This window comes from Pipistrellus hanaki, assembly GCF_964339955.1.
Source record: "Pipistrellus hanaki genome assembly, chromosome: 3".
NCBI lineage: Eukaryota > Metazoa > Chordata > Mammalia > Chiroptera > Vespertilionidae > Pipistrellus > Pipistrellus hanaki.
The window spans coordinates 170,633,879-170,651,799 of NC_140505.1; the positions used below are offsets into that span (position 1 = coordinate 170,633,879).

A 17,921-nucleotide genomic window follows, 5' to 3' on the forward strand; every position below is an offset into this window, starting at 1 on the left:
TTAAAGAAGACCACAGCTAGGGCTCAGGGATTCTGTGGACCAGGAGGCCATGTGTGTCTTCATCTTGAATGATGTTCTTATCACTTTCTCTTCCTTCCTCTCTGAAATATATATATACACACACACAAATAGAATAGTACTAGAGGCTTGGTGCATGAAATTCGTGCACTCAGTAGTGAGGGTCCCTGTTTGGCCTGTGCCCTATCGCAGTGAGGGAGTCCTCAGGGATGGCCTAAGCTGTCAGTCAGACATCCTTAGCACTGCCAGAGGCAGCCATGGCCACTGCACTCGCCAGCTGTGAGCCAGGTTTCTGGTTAAGTGGTGCTGCCCCTGTGGGAGTGCACTGACCACCTGGGACAGCTCCTGCAGTGAGCATCTGTCCCCTGGTGGTCAGTGCACATCGTAGCGACTGGCCCTTCTGCTGTTTGGTCGATTTGCATATTAGCCTTTTCTAATATAGGATAATTCACCCCTATGCTTCACCCAGCTTCCCTCATCAACACATGGTCGATCTTTCAATGACATGTTCAAGGATCTGAGAAGACCTGTAATAGAGAAACCTGTTTAAGCCAGCATTTTCCAACCTCACTTGACCACAATATCCTTTTTCATTCAACCATTCAAAAACGTGAACTTATTTTTGTGTATTGAGCATGGGCAACTTGTCCAGCCCTGTTGATACAGAAGACAAGGCACAGAAAAGAGGGGCTGTCATCTGAGCTCTGCCCAGCCCCCCAGACCCCCCAACCCCCAGCCTAGGCAAGAGACAGAGGCAAGGAGGAACAGCCCAGCCTGGTACCCGCTGTGGTGGAGAGGCTATGCACACTCTGTAGTGAGAGTGGGCCCAGCAGCAGCCCTGGCGTGTAGGGAGGCCCTAGGCAAGGGGAGGTACAAAGCCACAGGTGGCAAAAGCAAAGCCACCTGCAGGGATCTGAAAGAGAGACACCCAGAGGGAACTGGAGAGAAAAAAAAAGGAGAGGCTGGTGATTAGTCATCGAATCAGTGGGTGGGTGAGCCAGTTAGGCTTCCCGGAAACTGTGGGGAGTATGTGGGCGATGGGCGATGGGCGGGGGACGGGGGAGGGGGGGCAGACATTAGTTGGCCCAGAGTTGGGGTTACATTAAGTGCCATTATCTGCTGGGGTTTCTTCTCTGGCCGGGCTGTGAAGACTGCTGAAGGCACTGCTTCCTCCTTTCTCTTCCTGCGAGTGGAGTGCAGTGCAGGGTTGGGTGAGTGCACGGAGCTGGAATCTGTTGAGATTTGCCCAGGTGGGTGTGTCCCCACCCGCCCCAGGAGCAGGTCCTTCCAGCCCAGCCCAGCGCAGAGCAGACAGCAGAAGCCAGCTTGGGGCAGCGGCAGAGCTCAACGGGGAACACAGGTATGGGGGTGTCACGGGTGGGCTTGAACCTCATGGGGGCATAAGGGGCCGCACCCCACTTTTAGAAATGGAGTATGTGGGTGGGGATGGAGGTGAGAGGGCCAGAAAACCTTTTGAACAGAGTGAAAAGCTAACAGGGGCTGCCGCAGGCAGAGAGACCGTCCCAGACAGAACACAGCCTAGAGGGCCCCTCTGAAGTGCGAAGCCCCACACGGGGGCATCTCGGGAGGCTGTTTCTCCCCTTTACCCGTGAGGTCCACTGTCAGGCTGAGCCCTGGGCTTCCCACGACCAATGAGGAGAGTCCTCTGGGATTGATTTCCAACCTTGTCCCATTCTCAGTTAGTACTTAACCCCTGATGCCCACTCACCTCCCAGGGCCAGCCCCTCCTAGATGAAAACAAACTTATCTGATTAAACTCCCTGAGTGGATTCACTGGCACAAATGTGTTCTTACGGTGATTCTTCCTAGCTAACCAAGGGGTATATCTATCTTTCTATCTATCATCTATCTGCATTGATTTTAGAGAGGAAGGGGGGGGAGAGAGAAAACACATTGATTTGTTGTTCCACTTATGCATTTATTAATGCATTCTTGTATTGCATCAATACAAGAGATTGAACTGGAGATTGAACCCATAACCTTGGTGTACACTCTAACCAACTGACCTACCGGCCAAGGCCTCCAAGAGGTTTTTTTCATGGAGTCTTTGAAAAACACTGCCTTAACCCAATGCATTGAACTCTATAAAAGGATTAGACAAAATTATTTCTAATGCCCCTATAGCTATGTTAGAATGTGGCTCATGGGTGGCATGAAGGAGATGCAATTTCAGATACCGAGCACAGGTGGGGGAAATATTTGAGGGTGGGCAAGGCTTTATGATACCTTTGTCTCACATCAATGAGGGCAGCCGCCTACCTGTTATCTATGCTTATGGGGGGCCTCCCTGAGAGAAGGGGACCTACCCCCCCTCCCCCAATTGTATCTCGAGCTCCTTTTAGGGAGCTGAAATTGTAGCCCTAAGGGGAGATGGAGGCAAGGCTTGAGGGGGAAACAGAATCTTATCCCCGTAAGCCTCGCCTCCTGGCCACTCAGACACTAGAGCCCAGCTCTGCCTGCCTGTGTCTGATGCTGTCAGCTCTCCCCACGCTGCTGCCCGCCGTGTACACCCCAACACAGGCCCCCGGGGGAAGAGACGGTAGAAAGGGTGAGGGCAGAAGCCAGTGGCGCATACTCAGTGCTGGCGGGAGTTCAGGGTGAGGTCAACAAGGCTGGAAGGCTGCAGGAGACTCTCTGAGGCAGGCAGGACCCTGCCAGGCTGATAAGCAAGGTGAGAGGCATGCCTACACTCTGAGCCCAGGGCCAGGACAGCTCCTCAGTGATTTCTCTTGATTGGGACTTGACTTCCTGTTTCTCCAGCTCTTGAAAGCAGGGTGGAGAGAGAGGTGCAGGTGGGGAGGTGACACCACACGTTGAGGAAACTCATTACTGAGCTGTCGGCCGCCTTTCCTTTCTGCCTTTCCCCAGAAAGCAATGGGAGGGATGAGGTCAGAACACCTGGGACAGGAGGAGACATAACTGGGGATGATGCAGGGAAGGCAGCGGGAGACAGGCTCAGGGTGGGGGCAGGCATTTTGGCTGCAGCAAGCAGAGCAGGCCTGACCCCGGGAGGAGGGTAGATGGAGATGGGACAGGGCAATCCCTCGGGGTCTGTGCCAGGGAGGTGCCTGTCCTTGGGAAGAGCATGGTCCCTGGGTTAGGATGAGGCCATCTGCTCGCTCAGGTGACCTCGAACTGTCTCCGCACACAGAGCCCTCAGACCCAGGACAAGCTGACGAGCAGGATTCACCTGTGTCCCTAAGGCAGCTCTGGGGCAGGTCTTTTCACAGAGCCTTTGGGTTGGGTTGGGCTTCTTGTCAGAGGCTTGGCCGTTTGGATCCGTGTGGGGAGTCTGAATAGACAGACACCGAGAGGCCTTTACAATGAAGCCGGCTGCTGGGGCGCATCCTCCCCATGCTGCCTGAGCCCAGCTGACGAGGCAGGTTAGAGCACACACTGCGTAGCGCAAGCATGTCAAACTCGCGGCCTGCACGCGGCCCACAATGAATGTTTTTGCGGCCCAGCCAAGATAACGGTGTGTAAGAAACGTTTTAATAAACATTTCGTAACTTGTGTTTTACCATATCCTGCTATACATAATCATTAATAACAACAACGTTTGCTAACGACTGATTACTGTAATCGTATTGCATTCATTTCCCTTATGCACAAGTGCATCTTTTCTCTCTTAACACGAGCAGCGAATGTTTTAGCCGATTGCCACGTCATTAGTCTTGGACTGACTTGTTTGGCGTGCGCAATAGGAAATATTTTGCTTTCGGAGAACAAAAATAGGTTTATTTGCGTTACGCTTAGTAAATTGTGGAGTTATGCAGTGTCTGGTAAGTTAATGTTCAAGAAAAAATATTACATTTTATCAAAATGTTCTATTGTTTTATGTTAACGATGACTCGTTTATCTCAGCCCTTTGTATTCAGTATGTCTCTATCAGAATAAACCTACATTTCTATGAAAATGGAAGTTTTTTATGTTTTGTTTTGTTTTTTTTTGCGGCCCACCTAAACTTAAACCTTGTTCATTGGGCCCGTCTTAGCCTTTGAGTTTGACATGCTTGGTGCAGCAGGTGGGACACACTGACAGGCTGGGACTTCAGAGTCTAAAATGAGGTTGGGATTATTCCAGAGCAGGTCTCCTGGGACAGGGAGGATGGGGATCTCTGAGATTCCTACCTTTCAAACTTCTGAAAGATGTGAATTAATTACTAAGAAGAAGAGGTGGAGAGAGAGCAAGGCATTTGACGAATGTGTGGGAGGGAAAGGGGAGAGGAGCTTGGAGGGGGTAGCAGAAAAGAAAGCTGGACAAAGAGGAGATATTTCTTTCCCGTCCCTGCCTCCTCCATGTCCCACATCACATATTTGTCTTCGGCTCTTGTCTGTGCTGTTGGTCAGATGCCAGAAGGGTGGGTACGCTGGCGAGTTCTGTGTATCGGGGAGAAGGAATGATCAGGATCTAGGCTCCTGCCCACTTTTACTCTCTCCTTCTTACTTCCTGCCCGTGGCAGAAAATAGCCCTGTCCCTCGCACTTATCTCAGCACAGAGCAGCGCCCAGCCCAGCTCAGAGGACAATGGGACAGGTCTGAGAGGCCCTACTGACAGGAGGAAGGAACCTGGGTCTGGAGGTGCACAGGGGAGGCTGAAGGACAGGGACACAGGGAGGAGGGACGTGGCTGCACATGCGGGTGTGAGTGTGCGGTGGGCGGGAGATGTGGGGAGGCCCAGCCTCTGGTGCCTCGATGTGTTTGGTGCCGCTTTGTCCTTCAGGGACGTGGCGCTGGGATCTGTTCGTGCACTTCCGTGTAGCATGTGCTCCTGAAGCTGCCTGACTCTGTCGGTGCAAGGACACGGTCCCTAAGGCAGGGGCTGTGTCTGCCCTTCCTCCTGGAGCTGTCTGTCTGTCTGTCCGTGCCTCCATGCATGTGTGAGTTACAGGGTGCGCAGCGACATGTAACTCACAAAGGAGGGACACGTTACCAGGAATCTGATGTTCCCCATCCACGCCTGTCGAGGTGGCTGAGCCTACCCGGGCCTCCGTGTCCTGTCCCTCCTCCCCTGTGAAATGAAACCCCGATGTCTGGTCTTTTCTGGGTTGGCTGCTGTTTCTTTACTTCCTGCGTCTCCCCTGCAACCCAACCTCTTCCTCATGGCAGGGCTGGGGAGAGGCCCAGGCTGCCCCTTTCCCACATCTAGAACCCTCCTTCCGTTTCCTGCGCGCCTCCTCTTGGCCTATTTTCCATCTTGTCATCCGGCCTGGCAGGGTGCCCATTCAGCTCCACTGAGGGGAGCCTCAGGGAAGCGGGCGGATGGGGTGGGGACCAGGGCAGGGGCCTGGCAGCTTTTAATGCTCAGCCTGGGCCATTCCGGGTAAATCTGTCAGGCAGGGGTGACTTTTTGGCAAATAGGTTCCACTACAGAGAAACCCAAGGACGCCCTTCTTTTGGAGCAGGAGCATTAGCATCAGCTAGAGGGTTCCTAACTTTACCTTTAAATAACAGCTCATGTCACACATTTTGGTCTGTTCATTGGTGTAACTTTGTCAACGGAAAGACTTGCAATTTTGGGGGAATAACTATTCATTCACTCTTTCAGCGTCTAGTAGGGGCCTCCTAATTGTAAGGAGTATTGATTGTCCACGTAATGGTTACGAATGATAAAGTGGCCGAAACCGGTTTGGCTCAGTGGATAGAGCAGGGGTCCTCAAACTTTTTAAAGTGGGGGCCAGATCACGGTCCCTCAGAGAGGACTATATGAACTACTAATTCCTACTGTAACACCTCGGCTGCGCTCACTGCCCAAAAAACCTGGCAGGCCGGATCAGACTCCTCTGCGGGCCGCATGTGGCCCGCGGGCCGTAGTTTGAAGACCCCTGGGATAGAGCATCAGCCTGCGGACTGAAGGGTCCCGGGTTCGATTCCAGTCAAGGGCATGTACCTTGGTTGCGGGCACATCCCCAGTAGGGGGTGTGGCAAGAGGCAGCTGATCGATGATTCTCATCGATGTTTCTAACTCTCTATCCCTCTCCTTTCTGCTCTGTAAAAAAAAATCAATAATATATATATATGATAAAGTGTGAACTGTTACTAAAATTTTAATGCAACCTGTTTCCAAACAGGCCTTTTAAGGGGCATGATCTACTAAGTGAGTTATACATGTGGACAAGATAGTCAAAAACGTGATAATAAGAAGTGGTTAGTTGTAAAAATATATATCTATGAAAAAGAAGAAGAAGAAGTGGTTAGTTGTGGTTAGCTGACTGATTTGATATATAACAGACGATGGGGGAGGGGGCAGATAGCCTGCCAGCAGGAATGAATTCCACAAGGGCCTGCTAAGTAGAGAGATGAGGTGTGAGCACACTTGGGAAGAAAAGTCTGTGAAAGTTGTGGTCCCATCCTGGGATCTTACCATCTAGTTGGGGAAATGGAACAAATAGACACAATACAACCCATGGAGTTCAAAGCAGCAAGCTAAGTGCTTAAGTAGATGAGTGGAAATTGTAAGGAGGGGCTTATTTGTGTGTGTGTGTGTGTGTGTGTGTGTGTGTGTGTGTGAAAGACAGGTGAGCACATGTTACCAGTGTTTGAAGTGGGAGAAAAAGAAAGATTATTCCATTAGGCACATGAGGAAGTAAAACCATTTCTCTATGGGCACAGATTTCACATCGGCATCTGTAAGGGACCAGGAGCTCTGTGCAGCCTCCACCCTCATCTCTCACCATCCACTCTTATTGGAAGTAGCACCAGCTTGGACTTTGGAGCCCGGAAGTCCTGAGATTGAGTCCTGACTTCGCTCCTCACTGACTGAGCTCTTGAGCTGTTTCCTTGCCTGTAAAAATGAGGATAGCCGAAACCAGTTTGGCTCAGTGGATAGAGTGTCGGTCTGTGGACTGAAAGGTCCAGGTTCGATTCTGGTTAAGGGCATGTACCTTGGTTGCGGGCACATGCCCACCCAGTAGGGGGTGTGCAGGAGGCAGCTGATCAATGTTTCTCTCTCATCGATGTTTCTAGCTCTCTATCCCTCTCTCTTCTTCTCTGTAAAAAATCAATAAAATATATATTTTTTTAAAATGAGGATAAACACGGACCTCCAAGGGCTGTTGGAAGGATTAAATACTGTGCATATAAAATACCCCAGGATATGGTGAACAATCAGTAAATGACAGCTGTTTCACTCAACATTTATTGACATTGACGTAGGTGCTGACAATACAAAGATGAGTAAGTCACAGTCAATAGCCCTTCCCACAAGGAGCTCACAGTCTAGTGGGAGGTGCAGATAAAGAACAGCTCATTACAGTACGGGCACGGCGGACGGGAACAGCTATGATAAACCTAGGCACGCAGGGGAAGCGCCAGTGATGGACCACATCTGCCTTGAAGGGAGGGACTCAGGAATGGCCTCACAGTCCTAAGAGGTGACTGAGTTTGTCCGTTGGAGAGTGGGAGGGGGCTCATTAAATCAAGAGGAAACAGCATGAAAACACAAGGTATGTGCAAATGATTAGTTTGGTGTAACTGGAGCAAAGGAGCATGGGAGATGGGGCATGTGTCAGGAACAGAGCCTGGTTTTATTTGCTTTTCTGCCCCAGTTAGTGTTATTTTCCTTGTTGAAATGGGTATTTTGGAGAGGAAGTGTTTCTTTAAAAAAAAACAACAACACACTATTTATTTATTTATTTATAATATACAAAACAATCAGTCTCTATGCAGTCTCCAATTTCGGTCCTCAGGCATCAGGGTTCTCTCCTGTGAGTTTTTCATTGATTATTCAGGAAGTTTTTCTGCATTTTAGTTGTAATACCAGTTTGTTCCTGGGAGCATGTCCATGCAGCATCCACTTACTCTGCCACCATTTTTATTCCTAGAAAGTGTTTCTTTATTCTCTTTAACTGTCCTACACCTCGCACAAGTCCTAAACTGCAGTTCATAGTGGTTGCAGGGAGAACAAATGAACAAAAAACCCACAAGAAAACTTGTGGCAGTCAGGTTTACAATGTAGTTTCATATGCATTCAAGCAGTTCCTCTGGAAAGGAGTAAGCCCAGCATCTTAGGAGAACTGCTCAGGGTCTCCGCACAGCTTTGCTCCCTAAGATGGCATGTGGATGCTCATATTCATAGCATTTATTCACAATAGCCAGCAGGTAGAAAAACCCAAGGAACTATTGACAGGTGGGTGAATAAAGAAGAGGTGATATACAGACATATGAACATATTACTCAGCCATGACAAACAATGCAATTTGACACATACTACAACATGGATGGACCTTGAAAACTTTTGCTACGTGAAATAAGCCAGACCCAAAGAAACACGACTCCACCCATGCGAGGTATCTGGAATGAGCAAATGCACAGACACAGAAAGTAGAATAGAGGTCACCAGTGGCTGGAGGGCAGGGGTGGTGGCGGAATGGGCAGTTACTATGTCATGGGTATAAAGCTGCTGTTTGGGATGGTGAAAAGGTTCCGGTGATGGTTACACAACATGGTGAAGGTACTTAATGCCACTGAATTGTACACTTCAAGATGGTGACAAGGGTACATAACTAAGTTAGGCATATTTCCCCACAAACACACAACATAGATGGCATCTGGCCTCGTCATGTCAAGGAAGGTGGGATCCTGAGACCATGCCCTGTCGTCTGCCTCCTCTACCTCTTTTTTTTTTTTTTTTTTAATATATTTTATTGATTTTTTACAGAGAGGAGGAGAGAGGGATAGAGAGCTAGAAATGTCGATGAGAGAGAAACATCAACCAGCTGCCTCTTGCACACCCCCTTCCGGGGATGTGCCCGCAACCAATGTACATGCCCTTGACCTGAATCGAACCTGGGACCTTTCAGTCCGCAGACCGACGCTCTACCACTGAACCAAACCGGTGTCGGCTGGCTCCTCTACCTCTTAACTATGTCCTTTGTCTGCCGGCTGTTGCCTCAGACAGTCTCATCAGTGTCCATGGGACTTTCTCACCTTGCTGCCTGGGCTTAGGGTCCCGCTGGGTCTCTCACTAACAAACAGCCACCTCTCCCTATCACAGAACCCCAGCTGGGGCGTTCCCTAGTCCAGCAGACACCAGCCTTTCGGACCTCACGGACCACTGGGCGGGGACCACTGCCTCGTCAGATCCTCCAGGGGAAAAGCTCAACCCCCAGAGCCTTGCCCTGCCTGCAGGGCTGTGTTGGTGTGTGGTCAGCCCCGGAGAGCCCTGTTATATTATTTCCCACACTTTACAGATGAAGAAACTTAGAGGTCAGCTCAGAGGCAGACCCAGGGCGCTCTGAGTGCAAGCCCAGCCCACACAGGAGCCAAGTGGGTGTGAGGAGTGAGGATGGGATTTTGTACTGCACTTGGGAGCTTGAACTTTATTCTTTAGATAGAAGGGAACCAGCAGAACACCTGTTCCAGGGGAGGAGCTCCATAGCACCTGACATGATACCTGTTTGCTTGCACTTTATGACCTGTTTCTCCCAGTGGATTGAAAGTTGAAAGTAAACGGGGGCAAGGCCTTTGTTTTGTTCACTGCTGTGAACATGCCTGAGAAAGCCTAAACACTTTATATATATACAGTAGTCTTATTTAATCCAAAAACCTATGAGCTCCATTCCTCGACCCCGACTCCACCCCCAGATAAAGAAAAACTTCAGCCGAGACCGGTTTGGCTCAGTGGATAGAGGTCGGCCTGCGGACTGAAAGGTCCTGGGTTCAATTCCGGTCAAGGGCATGTACCTTGGTTGCGGGCATATCCCCAGTAGGGGGTGTGCAAGAGGCAGCTGATCGATGACTCTCTCTCATCGATGTTTCTAACTCTCTATCTCTCTCCCTTCCTCCCTGTACAAAATCAATAAAATATATTTAAAAAAAAAAAAAAAAAGAAAAGAAAAGAAAAGAAAATAAACTTCAGCCCTAACCAGTTTGGCTCAGTGGATAGAGCGTCGGCCTGCAGACTGAAGGGTCCCAGGTTTGATTCTGGTCAAGGGCATGTACCTTGGTTGTAGCTACATCCCCAGTAGGAGGTGTGCAGTAGGCAGCTGATGTATGTTTCTCTCTCATCAATGTTTCTGATTCTCTATCCCTCTCCTTTCCTCTCTGTAAAAGATCAAATATATATATTAATGAACTTCAGAGAGATTAAGTCATTTTTCTGACAACTAAAGTTAAGTGAACTGGCTGAAACCGGTTTAGCTCAGTGGTAGAGCATCCGTCTGGGGACTGAAAGGTCCCGGGTTCGATTCCGGCCAGGGGCATGTACGTTGGTTGTGGGCACATCCCCAGTAGGGGGTGTGCAAGAGGCAGCTGGTTGATATTTCTCTCTCATCGATGTTTCTAGCTCTCTATCTCTCTCCCTTCCTCTCTGTAAAGAAATCAATAAAATATATTTAAAAAAAAAAAAGTTAACATTGTATTTAAAAAAAAAACAAAACATTTAGGTGAACTGGCAAAGCCAGGATTGAAACCCAGACAATCTTGCCCTAGCCAGTGGTCGGCAAACTGCGGCTCGCAAGCCACATGCGGCTTGCAAGCCACGTTTGCTGCTCTGTTGACTAATGAGTTTGCCGACCACTGCTAGGGAAAAACACATAAGCATTTTAATAATGTACTAATGTCTTTAACCTGAAGTCAAAACTTCTAGGTAAGAGTAATGCCTTAGCAAACTCATTAGTCAACAGAGCGGCATGTGGCTTGCGAGCCGCAGTTTGCCAACCACTGCCCTAGCCGGTCTGGCTCAGTGGATAGAGCGTCAGTCTGCACACGCAGGGGTACCAGGTTCTATTCTGGTCAAGGGCACATGTGGGGGGTTGAGGCTGGGTCCCCAGTGGGAGGTGTGCAGGAGGCAGCCCATCAATGATTCCCTCTCATCATTGATGTTTCTATCTCTCTCTTCTCCTTTCTTCTCTGAAATCAGAGAGAGAGAGAGAGAGAGAGAGAGAGAGAGAGAGAGAGAGAGAACTGCTATACAGCCCTGTTGCAAAAAGCTACTCTGGTGGGGAAAAGGCTTGAGGCTGAGAAGATTCAAGAGGCCAGCCAGTTTAGCTAGATACACATCTGTCCTCCACCCTGGCCTTGCATAACGGTGACTTTTGGTTTGCCTTCCTATTCCAGGTCTCCAGACGACGAAGCCCTGACCCAAGGCACCCTCCCCCTGGCAGCCACCTGCCCTGCAGCCATCACCCACCTTCTCCAGCCCTACCTCTGCTGGCTTTGGGACTGACTGTCTCCATGCAGCCTCCAGGCCCTGCCCTGGAGAGGAGGACTGCCATGTCAGGACCTTGGTGTGCCCCATGAGGCCCCCGAGGCTAGCTCCCCGGCACACCCTGGCACGATGTTGGCCAACTTCTCCGCGAACGCTTCCACCAACAGCTCCGATCCCCCGTGCCCTGACTACCGGGCCACGCACCGGCTGCACATGGTGGTGTACAGCCTGGTGCTCCTCCTGGGGCTCCCGCTCAACGCGCTGGCCCTCTGGGTCTTCCTGCGCGCGCTGCGCGTGCACTCCGTGGTGAGCGTGTACATGTGCAACCTGGCGGCCAGCGACCTGCTCTTCACCCTGTCGCTGCCCGTGCGCCTGTCCTACTACGCGCTGCACCACTGGCCCTTCCCGGACCTCCTGTGCCAGACGGCGGGCGCCATCTTCCAGATGAACCTGTACGGCAGCTGCATCTTCCTGACGCTCATCAACGTGGACCGCTACGCGGCCGTGGTGCACCCGCTGCGGCTGCGCCACCTGCGGCGGCCCCGCGTGGCGCGGCTGCTGTGCCTGGGCGTGTGGGCGCTCATCCTGGTGTTCGCCGTGCCCACGATGCTCGTGCACAAGCCAGCGTCCTGCAGCTACGGCGGCCTCCCGGTGCGCCTGTGCTTCGAGAGTTTCGGCGACAAGCTGTGGAAGAGCCGGCTGCTGCCGCTCGTGCTGCTGGCCGAGGCGCTGGGCTTCCTGCTGCCGCTCGTGGCCGTGCTCTACTCGTCGGGCCGCGTCTTCTGGACCCTGGCGCGGCCCGACGCCACGCAGAGCCGCCGCCGGCGGAAGACGGTGCGCCTCCTGCTGGTCAACCTGGTCATCTTCCTGCTGTGCTTCGTGCCCTACAACACCACGCTGGCCGTGTACGGGCTGCTGCGGGGCGACCTGGTGGCGGCCAGCCCCGCCGCCCGCGACCAGGTGCGCGGGGTGCTGATGGTGATGGTGCTGCTGGCGGGCGCCAACAGCGTGCTCGACCCGCTGGTGTACTACTTCAGCGCCGAGGGCTTCCGCAACACCCTGCGCGGCCTGGGCTCGCCCCTCGGGCCCCGGACCTCGGCCTCCAACGGGGACGGAGGGACGCTCGCCCAGCTGCCCCGGGAGGTCACCCCCACCGGCAGGCCCGCCGCCTCCAGCCAAGGACTGATCAGGCATTCCAGTCCCCGGACGCCCATCCCCGACGATTCTGTCCTCTAAACGAACACGGGGGCCCCAGTTACACCCACCTCCACCCCCTGGCGCACCTCTCGCACTGGAAAACGTGCGGGAGGGCCGTGGATCAGACACTTGGATTTTTCTGGGTGGCAACTCCAACTCAAACATGCAGAAGGAGCCAAGTGTGGGAGCAAGGGGCACGGGGAAGGAAGGTGTGCTGGTTGAAATGTCTTCTTCAAGTTAGTGGTGATGATGAGCCTGGAAAAGACCCCTTCCCCAGCCTATAGGCAGCGGTGGTGCTGGGAGCCTGCCAAGGCAGGGGCAGAGGAATGGGTGAAATGCCTTGCAGGGGACTCGAAACACTGCCCAACACTAGTCGATGTAGCAGAAAAATGGATGTCCTGGTTTTAGACTGGCCTCCGCAGGCTTAGGGCCGTAGGTGCCACCCACATTTCATTCCCACCTGGGCTTCCCCCTTCCCGGGCATTGAGGCATAATACAAGCGTTTACTGGATAAGACAGAATTGGTTTCCTTCTTGTTTCGAGATTTGTAATAATTTAATATTTTTTAAACAGTTAATGATACTGTGTGTGTGTGTGTGTGTGTGTATATATATATATATATATATATATATATATATTATTGATTTTTCACAGAGAGGAAGGGAGAGGGATAGAAAGCTAGAAATGTCGATGAGGGAGAAACATCGACCAGCTGCCTCCTGCACACCCCCTACCGGGGATGTGCCCACAACCAATGTACATGCCCTTGACTGGAATCGAACCTGGGACCTTTTCAGTCCGCAGACCAAAGCTCTATCCATTGAGCCAAACCGGTTTCGGCTCGAGACTTGTAATAATTTAGACCTGGCCTTCAACATGGGGTGGTTGAGGGCAGGGCAAAACTGTGAGTGAGAAGGTTTTGTTTTCTCCAGAATCTTGGTCCAGAATCTTCTTAGGTCTTTTCTTATTCTACACTCCAACCCCCTTTCAAGACCTCCTCCATTCTGGATCCTAAGTCTGCTCCTGCCACGCCCCCCCCCCCCCCCCCCACTGCTTCATCTGGAGTAAGGAAACAATTCTTTGTACTAAAGTAACAATTTGCATTTTTTTTTTTTTTGTCTCAGACCCTTTACCAGGGGTCCTCAAACTTTTTAAAGTGGGGGCCAGATCACGGTCCCTCAGAGAGCTGGAGGGCCGGACTATATGAACTACTAATCCCTACTGTAACACCTTGGCTGCGCTCACTGCCCAAAAAACCTGGCGGGCAGGATCAGACTCCCCTGGGGGCTGCATGTGGCCCGCGGGCCGTAGTTTGAAGACCCCTGTTTACACCCTTAAAAATGGAGAATTCCAAAGAGCTTCTGAATACACTTAGTTCTTTTGATACTTACCATATTAGACATTAAAATGAAAATTTCAAAACATACAGATCTGGCCACTGTGGTTCAGCTGGTTGAGCATCATGCATGAACCAAAAAAGGTCCTTGGTTCGATTCCTGGTCAGGGTACATCCCCAGGATTTTGGTCTGGATTCCCAGTAGGGGACATGCAGGAAGCAGCCAATCCAAATCCATGTTTTTCTCACACATCGATGTTTCTCTTTCTCCCTCTCCCACTCTAAAATAAATAAAAAAACAGAAATACATAGGCACACATTCCATTAGCTGTGAGAGCAATATCTTTCATGAAGCTTCTGGAAAACCATATTGTACATGCTTGTGATAGGATGAAAGTGAAAAGAACAAACGACAATAGTATTATGAAAATAATTTTGACCTCATGGACTTCTCAAAGAGTCAGTCCCCAGGTCACACTTTGAGAACTATACCTAAAGTATTAAAATTCTTGTGTAACTTCTTCCCAGGGCATTATATAGAGTGCTTTTTATTGCTGTAGAAGAGAGCAATGCTCAACAAATCAATAATTGTAGCCCTTAAGGCTTGGGGCTTGGGGTGGAGGTGGGTCAGTAGGAGCTGCACACCAATGGAAGGTGGCCTTGGGCTTGCCGGAGCGGCCGCCCTGAGGTGGGGGTGGAACTAGCACACGCGGGAGTAGGGGTGGGGCTTCTCCCAGGGGGAACGGGAACTGTGCCACAGCCAGGAAATAAGCTTACAGGGAAGTTAGAGTGTGATGGGAGGACAGGAATGGGCTGGCTGTTCTTAGCAAGCTGGAGGCAAAGGAAATGGAAGACTGGTTTAGGGGCCACCTACTGCTTTCTTCCCTTTTTACCGGAGTCGGAGTCGGGAGCTGGTAGGGGTTGCAGAGTTGGCACTCGGACATCTGGAGACCCTGACATTAGCGAGGGAGTTGTTGCCATGCCTAGGTCTTGTATGCCTTTCTGTGCCTGTCTCTCGATGCTGTATGTTCCTCTCTCTCTCTCTCTCTCTCTCTCTCTCTCTCTCTCTCTCTCTCTCTCTCTCTCTCTCTGTGTGTGTGTGTGTGTGTGTGTGTACGTGTGTGTGTGTGTGTGTGTGTGTGTGTGTGTATACACGCGCGCTCATTAAGTACATATCTGGGCCTTTTTGTCTCTGTGTGATCCGTCCAGAGGGTGATTTACAGGTGTAACCTGACCCCTAGTGGCCAAACCGGAGAACTGACCCAGATTCCTCCGCGACAGCCTCCAACTCCGGGCCTTCTACCATCTGGCGGGAGGTTAGAGTCCTGGAGCAGGCCCTCACCCCCTGCTGTTCTGAAAGAGGCCTGGAGGTTAGCACCTGCTCCTTCTTGCTTCATTCATCTTTAGGGTTCAGGACCCGTGCCCTTCCAACTCTGGGATTAACAAACAGAAGCGAACACGATTTTTAAAAACTACTTGATTATTTTTATTTGCGGATACATGAATAAATTCCAAAGTAATTAAAACTAGCATAGCAAGTATCTTCTACATACTATATAATTTCCTTATTTATTTATTATAATTTTTATAATTTATTGTCTGTCTCCTCCCTCTCCGCAGGAAGAATGTAAGCTCCCTGAGGGCAGGAATTTTTGTTTGATGGTTCTCTGATGGAGCTTAGAACAAATAAATGTTTGTGGAATGTTGCACAGTTGGGTCTTGCTGTGAAGTAGTTTACTATCCAGTGGGAACAAAAGAACAAATCAACTATAATTACCATTTAAAACAGAAGATGCAAGAATGCAGAGTAAGCCCTGGCCGGTGTTGCTCAGTGGCTGAAGTGTTGGCCCAGAGTATCAAAGGGCCTCAGGTTCAATTCCGGTTCAAATCAGGGGCACATAATTGGATTCCAGATTCAATTCCCAGCCCTGATTAAGGAAAGTTCTGAAGGCAACCAATCAATGTGATTCTCTCTCTTTTCTTCCTCATCTGCTTCCATTCTCTCTAAAACTCAATGGGGAAAATATCCTCAGGTGAGAATTTTTTTAAAAAGGGGAGGGGACACAGAGTAAGGTTAGCTGCTCATTTAGTGGGCAATGGGAAGCCCCTGAAGGTTTTGCTAACCTTGACACAGTGTGGGGTAAACCGTAGGAAATCAGGTGGAGAGAGTCTAAGAGAAAGGAAGACTGGTCAGGGAGCTGTTAAAATAGTCCAGAAAAAGTGTGACGGTGGCCTGCGGAGGTGGATGGAAGTAGGCTGTCTCCAGTGTGAAATCTGGTGTTTAAGCTCTGGTGGGCTGTTTCCCCACATTCGGTATACCCCAAGGGTTTCCATCACAAGAATCGATTAAGGAGATGTGGCAGGCAGAGGAGAAATGACCAAAACTTGACGAGTAACAGGCTGGGGAAGTTTAAGAAAACCCATAGCCATTACCATTTTCACAGGATTCCCCAATTACCGCGTGGACTGCATGATGGAGACAAGATGTGAGGAATCCAGAGTCCATGTCCTGGAGTTGCCTCAGTCGAAGTTTAGGGAAATCCAAAGGAGGAAACCTAAACGGAGGGAGGAGAGTTTTAACAAGTTTTTAGCATGCTCTCCGAATGCCTGGATCTCAATTTAGTGCTTAAAATGCATTATCTAACTTATTACAACAACTCACTGAGTTAGGGATGATGATTACCCCATTTTACAGATGAAGCACCCTGGGGAAGTTAAGGTCTTAAGGTCACACAACCAGGAAGTGGCGCAGTATCTCTGGCTCCCAACATCCTAGTGTATCTCCCCTTCCCGGCACACCCCATCTCATCCCAGCCTTTATGGCTTCCACCCTCCCTACTTTCCTTTCTTCCCTTTCCTTCCCCGTGAAGTCACCTCTCCTTCACCTCTCTTGACTGAATTCTCACTTTGGACCTACTGTACCATCTCAGCCTCCTTTCCCAGTGCTTCCTTCCTCCTTGCTCTCACCCACTGAGCCTCCGGCACACCTGAGCCTTTCCTCTGCTCTGGCCTTCACACCCCACCGCCCGCTGTGCAAAACACAGCATGGTGGGGGCAAGCAGGATGGCTCAGCCTTCGTGCAGTTGGCTGTTGGTCCCTTCCCCCAGTGAGGATGTGCCCAACATCTCCAAGGCAGCGTTCTTGCTGATCTACCAACTAAAGGAAAGAGACCTCCTCTGGGATCTCCACAAAGTCTGTCTCCAAAGGATGGTCCCGCCCGCTGCATGGCGAGGTTCGTTAGGGAAGTAGTGATCATTGGTCTGGAAATGAAGAGTTCAGGAGAACCGGGGGAGAAGTAAGGGAACCCAAAGGGGCCCTGATCCATCTCGAGGACCATCCTCAGGGGTTGCTACGTGGGGTCCTGTGCAAGAAAGGAGGAGGTGAGGTAAGCTCACACCAGGCCTTCCTTCTCCGTTCTCTCAGGAGACCCTGGGGACAAGCGGCTGGCTCCGAGAGCTGTCCTTCACAGGGGAGCAAGATCTCACCAAGCACTGAGGTTCCTCACAGGGGTCTTGGAGGATCCCACAGGTTCTCTGAACTTGGCAATCAGAAAAACCTAGGTACTCATTTCAGCTCTGACGTTTCTTGGCAACGTGACCTTAGCAATGACTTAGCCTCTGAACCTCTGTGTTCTCCTCTGAGAAATGGGGATCGGAATACCTCCCTCCCTGGGGTGCTGTGAGGGTCAACGAGCTCTCCTTTGAAAGGCACCTGAGAGGCACCCCAAAGGGGAGCGCTTTCCCACAAGAATACGCCTTGGGGAGAGTGTGTTGGCGATGCCCACAGGGAGGGTTTCTGGAGGACAGGGAGGGCCCCAGGTGAATCCTCACCCAGGCGGGGCTCTGCCAGCAGTGCGAACAGGGCCAGGCGGGTGCGTTTCCATGGTGCGAGGTCAAGTGCACAGGGTTTTTTTTTTTTTGGGGGGGGGAGCCGTGACTGGCTGGGTGCCCTGGACTTCATGCACCTCCAGCCAGAGGCGTGGGCGGCAGTACCTGAATGGGAGAAGCACGGGGCATGGGATAAAGAACCAGGCGAAGGAGAAAGGGCGAGGAGCCTGGAGGGGAAGTCAGGGCCCGGGCAGGCCCAGGGTGGGGCCGGGAGAGGGGCCCAGGGCAGGAGGGCGGGCGGGAGCCCGGGAGGCTGGGCGCCCGCGAGGGTGGAGGGGGCAGGGCGGGCGGGAGGAGGCTGGCGGCGCTGACAC

General features: G+C 51.2%; 1 protein-coding gene across 1 annotated transcript; it reads left to right on the forward strand.

Moving 5' to 3' along the window:
* Window positions 1-1,114: 1,114 nt before the first annotated feature.
* On the forward strand, window positions 1,115-12,981 carry LPAR5 (lysophosphatidic acid receptor 5). Its single transcript, XM_084878038.1, has 2 exons — window positions 1,115-1,378; window positions 11,097-12,981. Exon 2 carries the CDS (start codon window positions 11,317-11,319, stop codon window positions 12,421-12,423), a length of 1,107 nt encoding a protein of 368 aa, XP_084734164.1. The 5' UTR covers window positions 1,115-1,378; window positions 11,097-11,316; the 3' UTR covers window positions 12,424-12,981.
* The last annotated feature ends 4,940 nt before the right edge of the window (window positions 12,982-17,921 follow it).